Source organism: Poecilia formosa, unplaced genomic scaffold (genome assembly GCF_000485575.1).
Source record: "Poecilia formosa unplaced genomic scaffold, Poecilia_formosa-5.1.2 Scaffold158, whole genome shotgun sequence".
NCBI classification, from domain to species: domain Eukaryota; kingdom Metazoa; phylum Chordata; class Actinopteri; order Cyprinodontiformes; family Poeciliidae; genus Poecilia; species Poecilia formosa.
In genome coordinates, this window is record NW_006800097.1 from 850,716 (window position 1) to 869,373 (window position 18,658).

The 18,658-nt window shown below is 38.4% G+C and overlaps 1 protein-coding gene across 1 annotated transcript in view; it reads left to right on the plus strand.

The window, feature by feature from the left end:
• dbpa (D site albumin promoter binding protein a) overlaps positions 1–7,107 on the plus strand; it is a 36,681-nt gene extending 29,574 nt beyond the window's left edge. The window contains exons 4-5 of the mRNA XM_007564353.2: positions 915–1,168; positions 3,211–7,107. Coding sequence (XP_007564415.1) covers positions 915–1,168; positions 3,211–3,426 — 470 coding nt within the window. The 3' untranslated portion in view covers positions 3,427–7,107. The remainder of the gene's footprint in view (positions 1–914; positions 1,169–3,210) is intronic.
• Positions 7,108–18,658: the final 11,551 nt, after the last annotated feature.

Genomic DNA, 18,658 nt, shown 5'->3' on the forward strand with positions numbered 1-18,658 from the left:
AAGAGGCATTTTTTATGTCCTTCCATCACAAATATGCTTGCCTTCATCAGATGAGAAGAAAGTGAAGCTTTTCAGGCAACAATCACTCTATGTTGACTAGTTGTCAAAGAAAATAAGGAACATGCAGAAAAGGATTTTGCATTCACTGTTAAGTGGAAGATCTGTGATGCTGTGGGCTTGCTTTGCTTGTAGTTGTAAGGGTTTTGAACTCTGTGAACCACCAGGGCACTTCACTCTGAAGACTTCTGACAGCTTAAGATGGGTCGTTGTTGGGTCTTTCACCAGGATTATGATAATGGCTCTAAACATATGGACAAATCAGCACAGAACTGCTTCATCTGACACAAAATCGTAAAATCTCTTTCTTGGTCGTCTCATCCCATTTCCCTCTGTTGGGATCTTTTCCTCCATCATCTCCATCCTGTTTGCCTTCAGCTCTGCTGTTGCTCTCTGACATGTGGAAGCAGCACTCTGGCAGCAGATGGACTCTAATCTGCAGCTGAAGTAAAACTCCATGATGATGATGATGATGATGATGAGTGGACAACCAAACGAGTAATTAAGCTGCTGTTTCTGTTTTCCTTGTATGCCAGTGGCGTGTAAAGCAGATCAAACATCAGTGGAAACATGAAGGCGATTAAAAGGACTTAGCACACAATTTACATAATGTTTTGTTTGGTGGTGTAGTTACACTGAATTTAGTTATTTACTATTTCACTGAAACATTTAATATGTCTTAGAGTAAAAAATTTGGATGTAAAGATCCAATTTTTAAATAAATACCTACTTAATTTGTGTTTTTGTGAATAATCTTGGAATTATGTGAAGATGAAATTAAATATGTATCCTGGGATACAGACACATCTGTCAGGAACCTAATAAAAATCCAAAAATACATATTTTGTTTTCCATAGGTGGGCAGTCAGTGCCCCAGGACCCCTCGCCCACTTCCACCTGCCCTCCAGGGCCACCCGGGCCTCCGGCTGGTTCCAACGGCAGCAGCGACATCATGGTGAACTTTGACCCTGACCCGGCAGACCTGGCACTGTCCAGCGTGCCGGGGCAGGAGGCGTTTGACCCACGGCGGCATCGCTTCTCGGAGGACGAGCTGAAGCCTCAGCCGATGATCAAAAAGGCTCGCAAGATGCTGGTCCCAGACGAACAGAAGGTACTACATCTCCCACAATCCACTTCTGTCTGTTCACTGTAGCAGAGTGTTTCTTTGTTGAAACGGAGTGAGAGAAACTTGTTTAATTGTAGGTACATCAATCCAGCAAATACAAATTATGATCCACGCAAAATATAGATATATTTATAATTATATGTAATTTCATATTTACATTTTGGAGAGTTTAAATATTTTTGGTTGACTGGCTTCAAACTCTGTTGATTTAGATGCCACACTATAATTATGTGCTAAACCACACAATGAATATGTCAACATAACTCTGAATAGAGCATTTATTTCATGATTTGATCACATTTTGCAGAAAAAAAAGAGTTGACTTCCAATAATCAAATGATTTCAGGGACTTTCTTCTGATTCAAATGACATGAGACAAAAAAATAAAAATCTAAATCTAAAGTCTTAGCTTGATCATCACAAAGGTCACCGCTCTGTCCTGAAATAACTTAAAAAAAAACCCCAAAAAAACCTTAGGGAGCGTGACGTCCAGCTGGTATTAATGCCTCTTGACAAGAGCTCTAAAATATTTTGTCCTCAGCTCGTTGCACAATAGGCAAAGCTGTGATCAATTGCTCATGGTTTCACAGTTCAGCACAGAGCAGCTGCATCTCCTGAAGCGCTTATAATTTATGGAGAGATGAAGGCACTCACCTCGCCGTGTTCAGTCGCGGTTAGTTTCATCAATCATGTGTGCAGCTATGGAAAAAAAAAAAGATATTGGGTCAATCCTAAAGGTGAGTTTCATATCAGCGCAGCTCTTCACGAGCAAGATCAGCACCGCAAAACTAAAATGCCGAGTATTTGTGAATCGCATCACAAATCAAATTATTTCACATGATTTTACGCCAACAGACACAGCGGCAGGAAATGTTTTATGCTAAGTGAGGTTTAACCTTTTGAGAAAATCTCCAAAACCAAACGAACAAACAAACAAACAAATAATGAAAATATGAAAACACCACAGCTGAGGTAATGTGTGACTCTTATTCTCACAATAATTGTTGCAGAAGTGCCTTTTTCTCTGCCTGTAGTCGTGGCCTGACGATAACCAGATGTAGATCGATCTGTAAAGGAAGCAGTAATTCTTTTGGACCCACGCTGATCCGCTCATCATAAATCGTTCAGACAGAAATCTCTGGTTTGGTTTCTGTTTGACCTGTTTTTTCAGCTCTGTAGGCCCTGATGTTATTGCTCTGCCCAATAATCTCCTTCTTTGATCTTCAGTAGAAGTCAGAATTTTTCTGTGACCTTCAAACTACAGTATTGCTGCAGGATTTCTGCAGAGGGTTTATTGGTTCAACAGAGCAGCTCAGCGGGTCTGCTTTGTACAGCTGGATTGGGAATTTGCTCCGGGTTTATTGAACAATGGGTTTTTATTGTGCATCTTTTCAAAGGCATGTTTTAGAGCCTCCAGTTAATGATTAATCAGTCACTAAATTAGTTGATGATTACTTTGATAATCACCATTAATTTTCAGCCCTAGTAGTGATATTTATTCTTCCACATTTGTTCACATTTTTCTAATCTTGCCTGATGCAAGCTTCATCTTCCAGTAGTTAGGCAAGCTTCAAGAAAATGTAGATTTTCATCTATCCATCCATTTTCTTCCACCCGTTGGGGTTGGGAGAGGTGCTGGTGCCTATCTCCAGTGGTCAACGGGCGAGAGGCGGGGTACACCCTGGACAAGTCACCAGTGGTCATTGTTCCCTAACGTTCTCCATCTGAGAATAGTCTAGGATGCTGTTAACCAGAATTGGGAGGTTATTTGCGATATATTGCGCAGCTCCACAAAAAAACTAGTCTTACTTTGTAGCGTTTCTTCTGTTCTTGTGTGCTGTCGTAGCTTTAAATGTTCTCCAGTTGTAAGCATTGAGCTGTTGTTGCCTTTTTTCCTTTCCTGCCATCTTTCTACTCATCACATGACTGACCCTTGTCATCCCGCTCTCTCCTCTTTTTCTTTTCTGTCCTCCTTTCACCTTTTCTCCCCCACACACCCCAACATACCACACCGGCGCCGCCGACAGGACGAGAAGTACTGGAGCAGGCGTTTGAAAAACAACGAGGCGGCCAAGCGCTCGCGAGACGCACGGCGGCTGAAGGAGAACCAGATCTCGGTGCGCGCCGCCTTCCTGGAGCGGGAGAACGCCGCCCTCCGGCAGGAAGTGGCCGACATGAGGAAGGAGCTCGGCCGCTGCAGGAACATCATCAACAAGTACGAGAGTCGGCACGGAGACTTGTGAAGGCGGAGGAGGACGACGAAAGAGGGGAAGGATCTGGAGAGGAAGACGAGATGAGAGAAGGGTACGACCCAACGACAGCAGCACTTTAGTTGAAGTGGCGAGGGGGCAAAGCCGGAGTAGATCTGCAGTAAGCGCTGTGTGACACCAGGCGCAAACATGGCCAGTTTGGTCGAGTTTTAGCAGGATGCCATGACTGAAAAGTGCAGCGATGCCACTTTCCCCCAGCTTGACTCTTCGTATTTGCTGTTTCACTGAATCCACACTCTCTACTGTACGGTCACACCGCATCCGTCCCCTCCGACGCTGTGCTTGCGCCCGGTGTTGCACTGCGTTTTTTGCAGGTAGTGCATTCTGACCTGCTGCTCTGGCCAGTTCAAACAGGGTGTTGAGTTCACAGTATGCCAGTGAAATGTCACTTTTTAAGCTCAAGGCATGGACACAAGCCAGGAGAGATCAGAAGTGTAATTGTTTTATGGGGTTTTTCTATAACTAGTACAAAAATCTTATATTTTTGAACTGGGCAGGAAGGTAGAACTAGTCCAGCAAAATGGTGGGGGAGGAGGAGGAGGAGAAAGAAGTCATGCAGGGTTTTCGTCCAGAACGCAAAGAGATTTTGACAAATAATTACTGTATATTTTTCTATTAGCAGAGATATTAAGGAGGATGATTTTAGAGACAATCTTTTGTACATTTTATATATTGGGGAAGGGGCGGGGATTTCAGCTGGACAGTCATGGGGCCACATATAACTCTTTTCCTCTCAGCTGATTATTGCTAGTAAACAAAAAGATCTATTTTCAATGTTACGGAGCGGGTTAGTCAGAGGAAGATGTGTAACAGAGAATGTATCATGGTTGAATCAGGTATTTCACACAGACAAGGCGAGGTAACTCAGTAATGATTTTTTTTTTCTTTGCAATGAAGGGAGACAGAAGCATGACCAGAGGAAGAAACAAAAACTGTATAGCTTAAAGAAACTTTAGTGTTCGTTTTTTTTCCTTGTGAGCTCGGTTTGAGCACTTGAGTTGTTTTCTTCTACTTGATTCCGTGTCCGACTTTTAATAATCACAGGGCTTTTTTTTTTGTGAAGGTGAAGGAGAAAAGGAAAAAAAAATAATAACACAGGAAGTAATTAGCCATCCAAACAGCTGGATGTGAGCAGATGTTTGAGAGCAAAGAAAAAGAAAGCAGTGTTTTGCTGGCAGGTTTGCATTTAATTAGGAGAAGAGCTGCTCACGTGTGTTTTCTATTTACTCCTCAGTCATGTCCTGGTTTAGGGTTGTGACTGAAAATGTCAGCATGCAGACACAAACACACACACAGACACGCCCAGTCCTCTCCCTCATTTGAATCTTTATTGTTGTTGGTGATGTTGTTATGGACTTCTATGGTGCTGACCTGATCCTCCACCTGACAAACACACACACACACAAACAGACAATAATCATATTTACACATATGCAAACACACATCTCAAACACATTACTGAACTGCCTATATATTTTCTTTGTCTTTTATTCCTATTTTTAGTTCACATTTTCTTTCTTTTGTTGTGTAACGTAATGAAAACTCCTATATAGATTTACACACAAACACTTTGTCTATACTTCTCCTTCAAACTTTACCCAATGAGAAAGAGAAACGCACCCTACTGCTACTGTACCATACAACTGTACTATTAAATATTAAAGTATTCACTAGATATATATGTGTATACGATATATGCTTGAATTATGTGATTATAGTTGTAACATACATAATTGAATATATTACAGAAAAAAAACAAGATTTCTCTCAGGTGTTTCTTTTTTTTTGTCTGAGGTATAAAATCTGTCCAACTATGATAATAAAAGCAGACGCAAAAAAATCTTTAATCAAAAACCAGATTTTTGGGAGGGTTTATTTGAAGAAAAAGTTGTAGTCTAATGTTTAGTTGTCAGTTTAGCCCAGTTTAAAACCAACTCGCTTCAATATTTCATAGAAAGTTAAACAACAGGCCTCAGGACTTTTCACGAATCCCCACAGTTACTGTTGCTATGCCTGTCAAGCTCTGGATTCAGGAACGCCATAAAGGTTTAAGGTTTATTATGAGAGTTGACCACTAGGTGCTGCTACTTTGTATTGGTAATCGTGAAAAAGAAAAAAAACATTTATGTTAACACTGAAAGATCCAAACTTTCTACCATTGAGATTTCTACTGATTACATTTTAGACCCACCATCTTATCCAAATAGTTGTTTCTGGCTCCAAAAAAGCCCCGCTTGGTCATAGCTCAATGCTAACATGCTAAAATGCTAATATCGAATCTCTTCCCACTGCATTTTCACCCCCATTGACACGGAAGCAGCATTTTAGTTTAAAAAAGTTGTTCCTATTTGTTTTATATGGAACTGTAAGCTGGGAGATAAATTCAAGACCTGTATCTTATTTTAACGACAAAGTTTTTGTTAAAATAAGAAAGTTTCTCACGTTTAAATATTGAACGACAATAATATCTTTATTGTCTGATACTAAAATATACTAAACATGAATAAAATATTTCAAGACATTCTTTTACACTTTCATGTTAGTGACACTGTCACCACCTTCAGGCACTCGATCAGGTTTACAGCAATTTCATCTGTTCTGTTTTTTACAGTTTTTTCTACATTTTATTCAGATGCGGAAGAAGTTTGGAAATTTTTTATTTAGATAAAAGTGGAACCAGATGGAAATATACTTGTATAAAATTCTTCTAACATGATAATCATAAAAATAGTTTGAAGTCGAAGGACGTTTTGGACATTTTGTTTTGCTTCAACACTGACATGCTATTTCAAAATTTCTGAATCAAAAGTTACAGACTTTCCAAATGCACCACAATGTTGTGCATTAAGTTCAAAGCTTGGCAGGCATCTGGCTGCGGTCCGTTACACACTAACAGAGGTAGGGATGTGAATCACTTTAGAACTGCCCAGTTCTTATTTACACATACCAACTGTACCCTTTTCTACCTGCGATTTAGTCACAGTTGTAATTATTGCTGCTCTTGTATTTCTTTTAAATAGCTTTCTGCCTGTTTTCTTTAGGAGATGTTGTGTTTTGATTTTTGGCACATCACCCTTTGATTCCCAACAGCAGCTTTTATTCGATCTGCAGTGGGTATGTGTAAACCTTTTTCTTGTCCTCTTTTTAAGGTAATATTTCTAGTCTGACACAAACTTTTGACTATAAATCCCCATAAAAAGGAATCTCAAAGCTCCTTCCAAGTGCATATGAAGGTTTCTGTTCTTTCTTGAGATATCTGGGATTTATGATTTTCTTTCACACACACACCTTTCAGAAACCTTTTGACAGTGCTATTTTTCTATGTAATTGTGTTGTTGAGCGTGTTGCAATTTTCTCTGGCGGGTGTTTGAGGCCCACTCTTCACATGGAGGCAGCAACAATTTGCTGCTGTCGACAATGCGGGTAATACTGACAATAACGATAATAACAATAATGGACACAGCCTTGATATTTCTTCTTCAACTTTGTGGATTCTCAGCCAACTTCTCCTTGTCGTGATTGACTGTTATGAACTACAAGCGCAACTCCAGCCGGACTCCTCACCAGTATTGTGCGCAGTCCACAGCGTTGATGGCATATGTTGGTATTTTTTTCTCCCTTCAGACACAAATAAAGGCTAATCCCTATTCACTGACAAAGCTTCTCAAGTGTCTTAATGTGTGATCGGAAAGTGAGCTCAAACCTTGCGACAAAACTGCCCTGACTATTATAGACAGTGCGTGAACCAGGAAACTATTGAATGATCACTGACTTCATAGCAAAAAAATAATGACAAAGGAAAATCAGATGACTGGTGAACCTATGAAACACATTTCAGGTTTATGGTTGTGATTAAGTGTGTATCATAGTGCTAAAGTAGGACGACATCAGAAGTGGTGTTGCAGAACCAATTAATGTAAATGGATTTGAAGACCTTTTTCAAACAAAAAACTACGATAAGAAAGATTATTCACAAATGCTAAACAATTCAAACGTCTGCCAGTTTTCCTGCAGTTCTCCAGTTGGCTGCTAAAAGCTTTAAATCATGGGAGTACTTAGTTTTTCACAAACGGCTTTTCTGTTTTGTCTCCAGTTTTGATGGCAGGAATATGTTGCATGTTTATGGTCAGATCCTAATATATAAAGAGACTTATTTACACAAAAAATGGTCAGGGCATAGTGTAAAGACTAACACTGTGCTCACTCATGAACAAAGTGTTAATGATGTTTGTTAGAAATTATTGTTTTTGGCTTTTTTTTTTCTCTTTTTTTGCTGTTTCCAAATGTTTCAATTTATTTTAGAGAGTCACATATTCAGTTCTTTTGCCATCTACCACACAATATGTTTTTTTTTTTGCATCTTTATCTGAAATGCAGGGCTATCTCTGAGACACTTATTTGTTTTTGTGTTATGTAACGTTTCCTAAATTTATTGTTGAAAAGTAGGGTACTAGATTATAAGAAAGTGGTTTTTTTTTTTAGGATTCAGCTAAATCTTCTTCGCTCCCTCTTCTTTGATTTTTTTGGATCCACATCATGGAGTAAATGTTGCAGGTCGTATACATCAGCAGACCGTTGGGAGGCACTCAGAGCCTTCTGACAGAAGCTGCAGAGAATCTGCAGACACTATGTCTATTTGTTAGCTTTGTCTCCTCGCCTCAGTGCTGCCCAGCGTCTGCGCTTACATGGGTCCTTCTTCATTCGACACGTGTGTCTCTGTGCGGATGCATGCCCTAATGTGTGTTGCCATGGCTACCGCCATGAATTGTGGGTGTTTCTCAGTGAAACCCCTCCACTTAAGTTATGCAATGTACACCATTTCAAATCATTTGCCGTTTGTGTGTGTATGTGTGTGTGGGAGAGAGGATAGCGTCACCACCTGTATGTGGTGGGTTGTGTCAGCTGTTGGGTGATGTTGCTTTCACCAGCTCCCCCTCAGCATGTGGCCACCACCATCTGCCCAAACTGGTGTCGATATTCAGATCCAAATTAAGCTGAGCCGTCCTCCGTTTTCCCTGCATTGTTTAGCCTTATCTCACCGGGATTAGCCAGGGCTTCTACCTCTGCCCACTCAGCCGGAGACGGGGCTAAAAAGGCAGATTTTATATGACAAACCAGCACGAGTTGGCTTATAATTGCAAAGTGAAAGGAACATTATGTCTCGTTTCTAACATTTTTTTTACAAATGAAAATCCTAAACGTGTGCTGTGTATTTCAGGAAATTGCCTAGAAAAGTTTTTAAATTAGTTTATTTAAATATAAGTAGACTCACAATTTCCTTTTTCTTATAGGAATTAATGTAATGATGGACATGAAAGGAAATATCTATTAGCAAAGTGATTCCCAAGGAGGGTTAGCATGAAATAAATCATCAACTGAAAGAAAAGAAACAAACAAAAAACATCTTAAAGGCATGACTTTACAATTGACACATTTTTTTGTCATCCACTTGTTGACTTCTCCAGTTTTTAAGAAACACTGCAAAATATGCAGGCATGGTCAGGTCTGGATGTAGGGAAAATATCAGGCAGAGAGTTTACAACAAATACTGACTTTATAATATGTATTCTATGAAGGTATAAAAAGTGGAGTGAAACTGTAGTATGAAACAAAAACCAAGGTCTGCTAATGTATTCGTGTCCAGTATCTACACATTTTGTTCAATAAAATTAAACAATTTGAGTTTTTGAAATACATTGCTGTACTTTGACATGTTCAAGTATATGTATATATACATATATATCACCAGCTTTCCATAATCTAGGTAAGATCAAATTCTCAAACATAAGTAAAAGTATGAACAGCGGGGGGCAGCAGATTACCAAGGAGCTGTGGCTGTCAAACCACACACTCCATCAAACTAAAAATAGACACGCAGTCATATATGTTTATGTATTTATGTTTGTTTTCACTGTCTGACTTTAAATGTTCTGTTTTAGCACAATTAGGATTATTAAAACCATTTCCACGTGCTAATGCCAGAATAACGAGAGATATTTTTGTATAGAATTTCTTTAATCATCTTGCTGTCCTTTTCGTTTAAACTATATGAGTTTTGGTCAAACGTTTGAAACATTCTCCTACAAGCTGCTCACAAATGTTTGCAGGAATTTTGCTCCACTCCTCCTGAAAACTGGTGTAACTGAGTCAGGTTTGTAGGTCACCTTGTGGTATTAAGTCGCAGATTAAATACCACAGTTTATTTAAAACAGGGTGTTGTGGTGACCGCTCCACAAAATTAACCTTTGCTTTCCAATAAGCCACTTTGTAACAGATCTGGTGGAATGACAGGTGAATTTTGAAGACACGTTTTTCTTCACCTTGTGGATGGTGTCTTGCAAAGTTTCCTCAGTTTTTAAAATATGATGACCTGTCATCATCATGTCATCTACTTTAAGAGGTACACTCTTCCATCTGCAGCAAAACACTAGAAAAATATAATTAACTTAAAAGGTTCCTTCTCTCTCCAAATGTAACAGTAGTAATTATGGCCAAACATTTATTTTGCATTTCAGCAGATAACATTATCTGGACCTTCCATAGGGGAAAAATATGGTATAAGGAGTTTTTGTTACTATAAATTGAAAAACTGTGTTAGGACATTTTAAATACAGATGAAATAATAACTGGTGACTTTAACTGTTTTCCATTTTTTTAATAATTGCATTTGAATTTCCACAACATAATGACATTAAAAGTACCAGAACAAGTTTTAGCTCTACTTTCTTGTCATTAGATTGGAAATAATTACATTATTTTCCACAAATATCATCACCACAGAGAATTGTATGTTTTTATTTATATTTAACCCTAAAATAGGTTATTTCATAATCACAACAAAAATTTTGCTTAAAAGTTAAAAGTTGTCTTTTTCAAAAGCTTAAATAAGTTTTGTGGCTTTGAAAAATGGGGGGCAGAAATGTCTGTTTAGATTGAAAAGATTACTGACTCCAATCTAAAGACAGCACAGTTTGAACCTCTCATTAAACTGAAACCATTTGTCTGAGTTTTATTATCAAGAATTGAGTTCAAGTGCAAACATCTGATAAACTTGACCGTACAACTCTGAATCTCTGGAGGAATTAGACACAAAGTGATATAAAAAGAGTCTGTTGGGGACAGATTTCAGAAAATACAAGACGTTTGCGGCAGCTATTTCTGTTTGTTAGACTAGCAGGGGCTGACGCAGCAGCTGGAGTTTGCTTTTAAAACTTTTACAACACGATTGCAGGCTCCCAAACTCTCAAGTCAAAGCTGAAAAGTCTGTTGTAGTGAGAACCAGTTTAATGAGTATCTACACCAAGTTGATGGAATCTTTAATAAGTATTGAAAAAGAAGAGTGACGTGTTTTAACACTCCTCAAAGTACAACTTGTGCACATTGTGAATCTCTCTTTAAATGTCTCAATTCACACATTAACCCCACAACATAATGAAGAAGGACCACAAGCACGACCCATTTCTTCTGCAAAAAGGAGTGAAGTTTCTACTGTAAGCTAAAATAAACTGCATCTATTTCACATTTTAACGTAGATACAAGGAACAAAAAAGGCAGACTGTTTAATCAGACAGACATTTTCAAAAACATCTTGGGCATTTTGTTTAACCTTGTGTGGACGGCAGGTCACATCGCAGCTTAACTGTCACATCTGTTGCTGCTGCACTCTTCGTCTCACTGTGAGGATGTTGCTCTGAATGTCCCTCTGAGGCTCCCTTTGCCTTCAAACCCATCAGCTGCTTCTCCAGCTGATCCCAACCAGCAATCAATCACAAACCGACTCCAGATCTAAATCCAAGAGTTCCTTTGTCTGCATTCAGGGATTTAGAAAATGAGCTGTCCAAATCACTTGTACTACTTCTACATTTTATTTTGTTTTAAATATAATATGTGACAGGCTGTAAAGTTATATTTCTTGAGCAGTAGTTTAATCTTTCATGATTATCGTCTTTACTGTGTTTAGAAAGAGTTCCAGACAACATTCAGGTCATTTTCTTACTTTTTACAGTTTTAGTCGTTTCATTTTTAATTCATCTGCTCTGGACCCGTTCCACTCAGAGGGTGGGACAGTTTCTGAAGACATTTCCAACCTGCTGTGACAACAGATGAGGTAAAGTAAATAAATCTACTTATTGTCTACCATAAGAAAATGTGGTTATGGAGTCCTAACTGTCACTTAGAGCCAGGAGGAGGGTCTGAATGCTGTCAATCAGCTAGTGTATGCGCTTGTCGACCCCCATCACAGGCTTTTTGGGTTGTTTCTCTCTGCAGAGAGAGATTATATTATACTATCATGACATAATGATGATTTTAATATGTAAAAACATTTTTATTATGTCATAAGTTACTAAGTGTATATATTTGCAATAAAACCAACTGACCAACAGATGGTTGTTGTTGCTGTATGCTATACAATCTGTTCAACAGACTCCTCTCATAAAACAAACTTTAAGCTGGACGCAGTGGGGGGAGAGACTGGAATCCAGCCATAAATATTATGGTTGAGTGACCCCAGGAAGACATCAAGAAAGTCTGAATATGCAGAAAATATGGACTGGATTATGTTGCAAGTTATTGTCAACAACCAAACTGTAGTGAAATATGAAAAGTGCAGCACATGTGCAAATCCACCCATCCCTCTATTGTTGATCCTTGCAGGGTGACATTGGGGGGCTGGCGCCTATGTTCACTGGAGGAGCAGAAGTGTAGACCATGGACAGGTCACCGCTCCACACAGGACAAATAGTTATGCATGCACACACACGTATCTAAAAGCAATTTCTATTGTCCAGTCAACCTGACTGTGGACTGTGGGAAAAGCATAAAGAAAGCTGTAAAGCTAAAACATGAGGCAGTCAGGAAGGCAGAATAAAGAAGAGAGACCTGGGACTGGGCAGCGGTTGTGAGGCCCACGCTTCCCCTCGTTTCTCTCTGAACAGCTTTTTAAATATCATCTTTAATCTCTTGCCTTCCTTGTCACCACAGTTTTGCCCCACCTGCAGTTGGTTTCATGTTCAGAGGAAGTCTTTTTAGTTTGTCCTCTAAAGTTTCCTGTTGTTGTTGACTCTTTATTATACCTGAAATGGAACCAGTGAAAAATAAACTGTGACAAATATTGAGTCTGGAATTGTTTAGATTTATTTTTTTCTTTTTACGTTGCCCCAGAAAGCATTTTCAGTTGATATAAATTTCACAAATGACGAGTGCAAAATGGTACTAAATAAATGCACGCACCCACACACACACACACACAGCTCCTATAGTGCATCCTGGTTCTGGTGGTGTCTTTGTGTGACAATGAAGCAGGCAGTGAAATGTCAGCTGCAGAATACTGATGAGAGAATCAGGAGCTCTGATATAATTGTCTCAGGCCTGCTGCATTGTTGGAACTCCATCCTGAGATCTCAGAATGCCGGATTTTTCATAGCAATTTCACTGATGAATGCGGCCTTGTGGGCCCAGATTGAGGCTGATTGTTGTAATGCGGGTGTTCATCTTCACATAGGGGACGTGTATTGTGTTCATGTGGATCTCCACTCAGCACTAACACAGAATATTTCCACTTTTTTTCTATGTTGCATCAAGACAATGGTTGGAGGAAAAAAATACATGAGTTTTCTTTGTTTCAGTTGTTTCTTCCTTACATTTCTGAACTTGTTAGCGAATAACAATAATTTTATAAGAGATAAAACATCTCTCTGGGTTTACATGTAGGTTTTATTTATTTTTTAAAATCATCTATAAAACATGACGATGCATTAAAATTACAGTCCTGCTTGGAGATTTTAGCAGTGATACACAGTTTGCATTTTGCAGACTTTGCAGCTTTGATCTTTTTGGCCACGTTGCATGATTGCACCTACAATTATTTATCCCTGCTGGGAACTTATCAAAGAACAACATCTTTAGTATTTAGAGGGGCATTCTTCTGCTTTTATGACAGGCTGAGTGAAATTCACAGTGAGAATCTTAGTGCCAGCAACGGCATCTACTTGATTCATATTCTCCAGTTTGTGCTCTCCAACCAACCACAGAATTTTAATTGGGTTAAAATTACTTTTGAAGACATCATTCACATTTTAATTATCCAACACCTTGGTTATTGTAATGCAGTGTATTTCGGGGTCAGACAGACTGGCCTCTACGCCTACAGCTTTTTACAAAATCCAGCTGCTCATCTTCTAACTGGATCACAGCTGTGAGGACGAATCATTCCTGTACTGGTTGCTCTTTACTGGTTTCTTTGAACAACAGAATTGATTTTAATATTCTTTCATTCGTTTTTAAATGTCCTAGTGTCTTCACCCTTACTTTCCCCCATGGTCTTTAAAATCAACTGAGCAGCTGAAGCTCAGAGGTGATTGGACGTTTTCCTTTTGGATGGCTCATCCTTTTTCCTTGTTGTTCAACACAGCATGATATTTTTGTTCTTTTATGTGAGCTATTGTGTTGTCCAACATATTTTTTTATTAGTTTTTTTATATTCTTAATGCACAGCACTTTAGTCAACCATTTGTTTTTACATGGGTTTAATAAATGAATTGGATCAGATGAGTCTTCAAAGACTTCGTAAACCTTGGTGATCATTGTCCTGTTTGAAGACTCATGAAGCCAAAGCTTCATCTTCCTCATACTGAACAGGACGTTTTGTAGGATTTCTGGATATTTGACTGAATCTCTATTGAATCTGCAAGTTTCCAGCTCCAGAGGAAACAAAGCCAAACTTCCCAGGCTGCTGTTCTTTTCAGTCTATCCTTCCACACATGCTGCTGATTCATGCAGCACAAAAGTTTCAGTTTTGATTCTCTATTCCACAGAACTGAATTCCCATCCCTCTGGCTTATTTATATTGTGAGCAAACAGGAGCAGACTTCTCTTGTGATTTTGTCTCAGTCGTGGTGCGAGTCTGGAAGCCTACAACATTTAATCTGTGCCTCACTGTGAAGATTGAAACCTCAGTAGTTGCTGCTGCTACGTCTTGTTGCATTTGTTGTAATTCAATGTTTAATTTTAATTTGACCACTGTACACGTAATTTTAATTTCTTTGTAACAATCTTAGCTGCTTAGTAGGTCATTGAAAAGCACTTTGCTGGCTTACACACTGGCTGACTTCATTTCCATATTGTAATATCATGAGCAAAATAGCTGAAAACCTGACAGCAGGTGGGTGCAAGTGTGTAGCAAAGAAGCTACTTTTCTCCAAAAATAACATCAGGACAGAGATTTTTTTTTTGCAGAAAGCACAAGATGGACAGCAGAAGACTAAAGTACAGTTATTTATTCACATGAATCTTATTTGGATTGTTTGGAACGGTTGGTAAAACATTTCTCCACAGAAGAAAAGGTGAGAGCTGAAACGACTCCTGAATTATGTCAACAGTGACTCATTCTTATACAAGCATGTGTGGAGTTGCTTCTCATCCAACGGAGAGTTATTACTCACTATTTTGCCCAAAAAGACTTCCATGACTAAAGAGTTGGAACAAACCTTTCAGGAGAAACTCTGTCCAACAATCCAGACACAATTTTAGGATAAACTTCAAATTTAACAAGGCAAAATGAATTAGAAAAGGTTTCCGAAGGATCAAAACATTAAAATTACTGGACTTGTGGCAAGAAGATTTACCAGAAAACAATTAATTGGACAACATGTCACCAAAGCTCAAAAGTAGGAGAATAAGCAAACTAAAAGTGATCAATGAATACATGGAATATGGCAAGACCTAAAGGAAAATAAACAAGGAGATGTTAAAAACAGAAATAAAATAGAGAATTTAAAGATCATCACATATTCACTGTCTAAACCAACTGTAGAACTGAAACAAACAATTTAATTTGATCAATTTAATCTGTCTCCATTATTCTCCATAAAGATAGCATATTACTTTCTCATTTCAGAAATTTACTCAATATATTTAGAGGGTTTTCATTTTAAAAACGTAGCTTTGTTGATGCAGGTGTATTATCACATCAAAAATGTCTGCAGCATTGTTTGGTCAGAGACAAAGTGTTCAATTTATGGAAAGTGGAACCATTCTTTCAGGAAAAAAAAAAAACAATCACAGTGCTTTAATGTGACGGATGGATGGATGGACGGATGGATGGATGGACGGATGGCTTGTATCAGAGGAAAGGAAACATGTAAATCACAGAGCACTGCTCAAGGCAGCTCTAGTGTTCAACTCTAAATAAATGTGCTTAGTTTAGGTTCATTAATCTGTATGTTTTGGTATCGGTAAACAAAATCTCTTTGAATCAATCTTACAGTCTAAGCCTCTGTTAGAGGATTCTTGGAGTGGGAAAGGAGAGAAGAATTTATTAGACTTACAGGAAACCTGAGTAGAGCTATAAATCCTCTCAACACTATCAATATTCTGTTAATAGCTTACCTTAGCTCACTTAGACTCTGGATGCTTTAGCAGAGAGTTTTCTGCTAAACCCTCAGTCAACTTCTCTCAATTGGTTACGGTATAAAATGCCTTTGTTCATGTTTTTTTGACAGTTTGGATCAGTGGTGTTCAAACTGTGTCACAAGGACCAAACCCTTGTGTATTTTTTACTTAACAGTACACTATGTATGCAATATTTTAACTAAACAAAGAAAGTTCATTGTTATTGGGAAATGTATGTGCAAGTCATAGTAGAGACAATACTTTAAAGGGGTTCTGCATATTTGTTGTATTAAAAGAATGGTCTACAGTTTACTATTCTGAGCTCAAATTAAAGATTTTGTCTAATTTCGGCAATGAAAACAGAATTTGAGTCATTCTTTGTTTCAAAATGCTTTCTTTATTCTTTAAGTCTAATAAGTTGATTAAAAACAGGTATGGGTGCACCCAAATTTTTGAGTAAAAGTCACCTGATAGATATAATCCTATTTACTAAAAAATGAAAGAGAATGCTGTAAATGTTATTCTTCAAAGACAAATCATTTTCCAATGTTCAACATTTTTAATCCATCTGCAATAATTTTACCAGAATGAGAAATGATAAAAAAAAGTCTCCATCCTCATCAATCCCCTCTGCTGGCTGGCCAAATTATACATTTTTGAATTGCAAAACTGTAATTACAAAATCAATCCAGCGACTGCAAATGGCCCCAGAACCACATCTTGGACACCCCAGGTTCTCTTTTAAAGTTTGTTTGCCATTGCTACACTAAACCAGTCACTGAACCATGATGCAAAATGTTTTTCTTTTTAAATCCGTTCGATGAGCATTTTATTGAATGTGAACCCATTGACCTGTGTCAATAAAATTATTTTTTTTAAAAAGAAAAGGAAGTAGACCTAAATATCCTGCGGTTCTGGCCCCGGTTGACCTTGTCTTCACTGACGTGTCCTTGTTGAGGTCTGCTGACATTTCCAGGTTCCTCTGGGGGCTGTAAGAGGACGAGAGTTAACAGAAAGGTGAAGCATGATTAATGAGAAGATGGACAGAGGGAGACAGCAGGAGGGTGAGGGGGGGGTGAGGGATGATGGGGAAGGATGGATCTGAAACGGCAGAGTGTTGGAGTCAACGGAGACTAATGTGTTCTCCAGAGCCGCTTTAAGCAGATGGGTGTTCATCACTACTAAATGTTGCTACTTGAGTAAAAGAAAACATTTTATGCTCACTAATATTGAATCAGAATTTGGCTGAAATGTTCTATTGTCAGCAGTAAACAAAATGTTTGACAGAAGAAATAACAAATCTCTTCTTTAAATAACAGGAACATTTTTTCCATCCAGCATGTTCAAGAAGAAGGGTGAGTAAATCTGCGGTGATAGCATTAATAAAATTTTGATTGTAATGATGACAAGAACAAAACAGACAAATAAGACTTTGAATAAAACCAGGGGCATGAAAAAATGTCACTTAGTTCAAATCTGCTGAGAACATTTTTACTCAAAATCATCACGGACATGAAAAATGTTTTTAATTCTCGTTAAAAAAACAACCATAAAACCATTGCAGATTCTTTTAATTTAATTTAAACATCAAGACATTGTTGGGTTTATTGTGCACATTTATAATTTTGTTTGTAAAATGGTAGCTAATCAGAAAGTGCTGCATGGAGATAGCACACATCCCTGAGGAGTACCACAGTTCATATGTAGTAGAGATGAAATGGCATTTGTGATCCTACAAACTCTTTTTCTGCATCTTAAGGAGCTCAGTTTCATAGAAAGGCACTGATATCCAGATCTTGAAGTTTCATGGGAAGTTTGGATAGAATTATATAAAATGTTGAGCCGTATTTAAAGTCTGCATGCGTTTCTCTCCAGGCAGCAGAATAAAGTGTGCAGAACAACAGACCGTCTATGGACCCGTTTTAATTGGGATGTTCGGCAGTTAGAGAGAATGCTGTGAAGTTCGTGATGATGTGCTCAAAGCATTTTACTGCAATCCAGAAATGCAGTAATGATCTTAATCAATATGTAGACATTTGATCTAGGAAGAAAAAGGTCTGTGAACCATGAAATCTGACTCCTCCAGCGGCCATCAAAGTCGCTCAGTTAATCTGGAAGAGAAGCAAAACTGTCTCTCAGATTGTAGCTGGTCTACATATAATTTTTGCTATCTTTAAACCAACTTCACAACTTCCTGCTTCTTCAGGCTAAAATAATTGTAACTTCTCTAACATTCAAAAACTGGACAATTATACTATAGGATTTTTATCCATGGAAAAAATTCCCAGGATGCTCCACATCTCTGTCAGGACAGAACAAAGTCCTATTTTGTAAACTAGAAAATTCCGGCAGAAATTTTAAGGGGCCTGCCAAAGTGTGCCCGTCGGTTTGGACCCAGCGTTCCGATGCTAAAAATTAGCCTTAATGCTAAATAAAGCTTCAATGTAGTCAAAAACCTGTGGAGAGTCAGAAGCATGTGGACTAAGCTGTACTTGTACCATTCAGTATGTTGCGTATGGTAAAATTAGCCAAAATGCTAATAATAGCATGAATGGTATCAGTAGAATGTGGGGTATCACTACCATGTTGTCACCCATTGACTCAGTTCAATCAGTATTCTAAACATGGCTAATAAGTAAATAAATTGTCTAAAAGCTTATTTTAGGTAAAATGCTAATGCGTGCAAGGAAGTGCACTAGTTGGTGGCAGTGAAATGCTAATGTTTGCAAGGCAGTTCACTATCGTGAGAAAAAAAACATAAAAGCAGAATAATATTTTTGCACCGCCTGCGGCGGTGCACTGACATGAGGGGAGT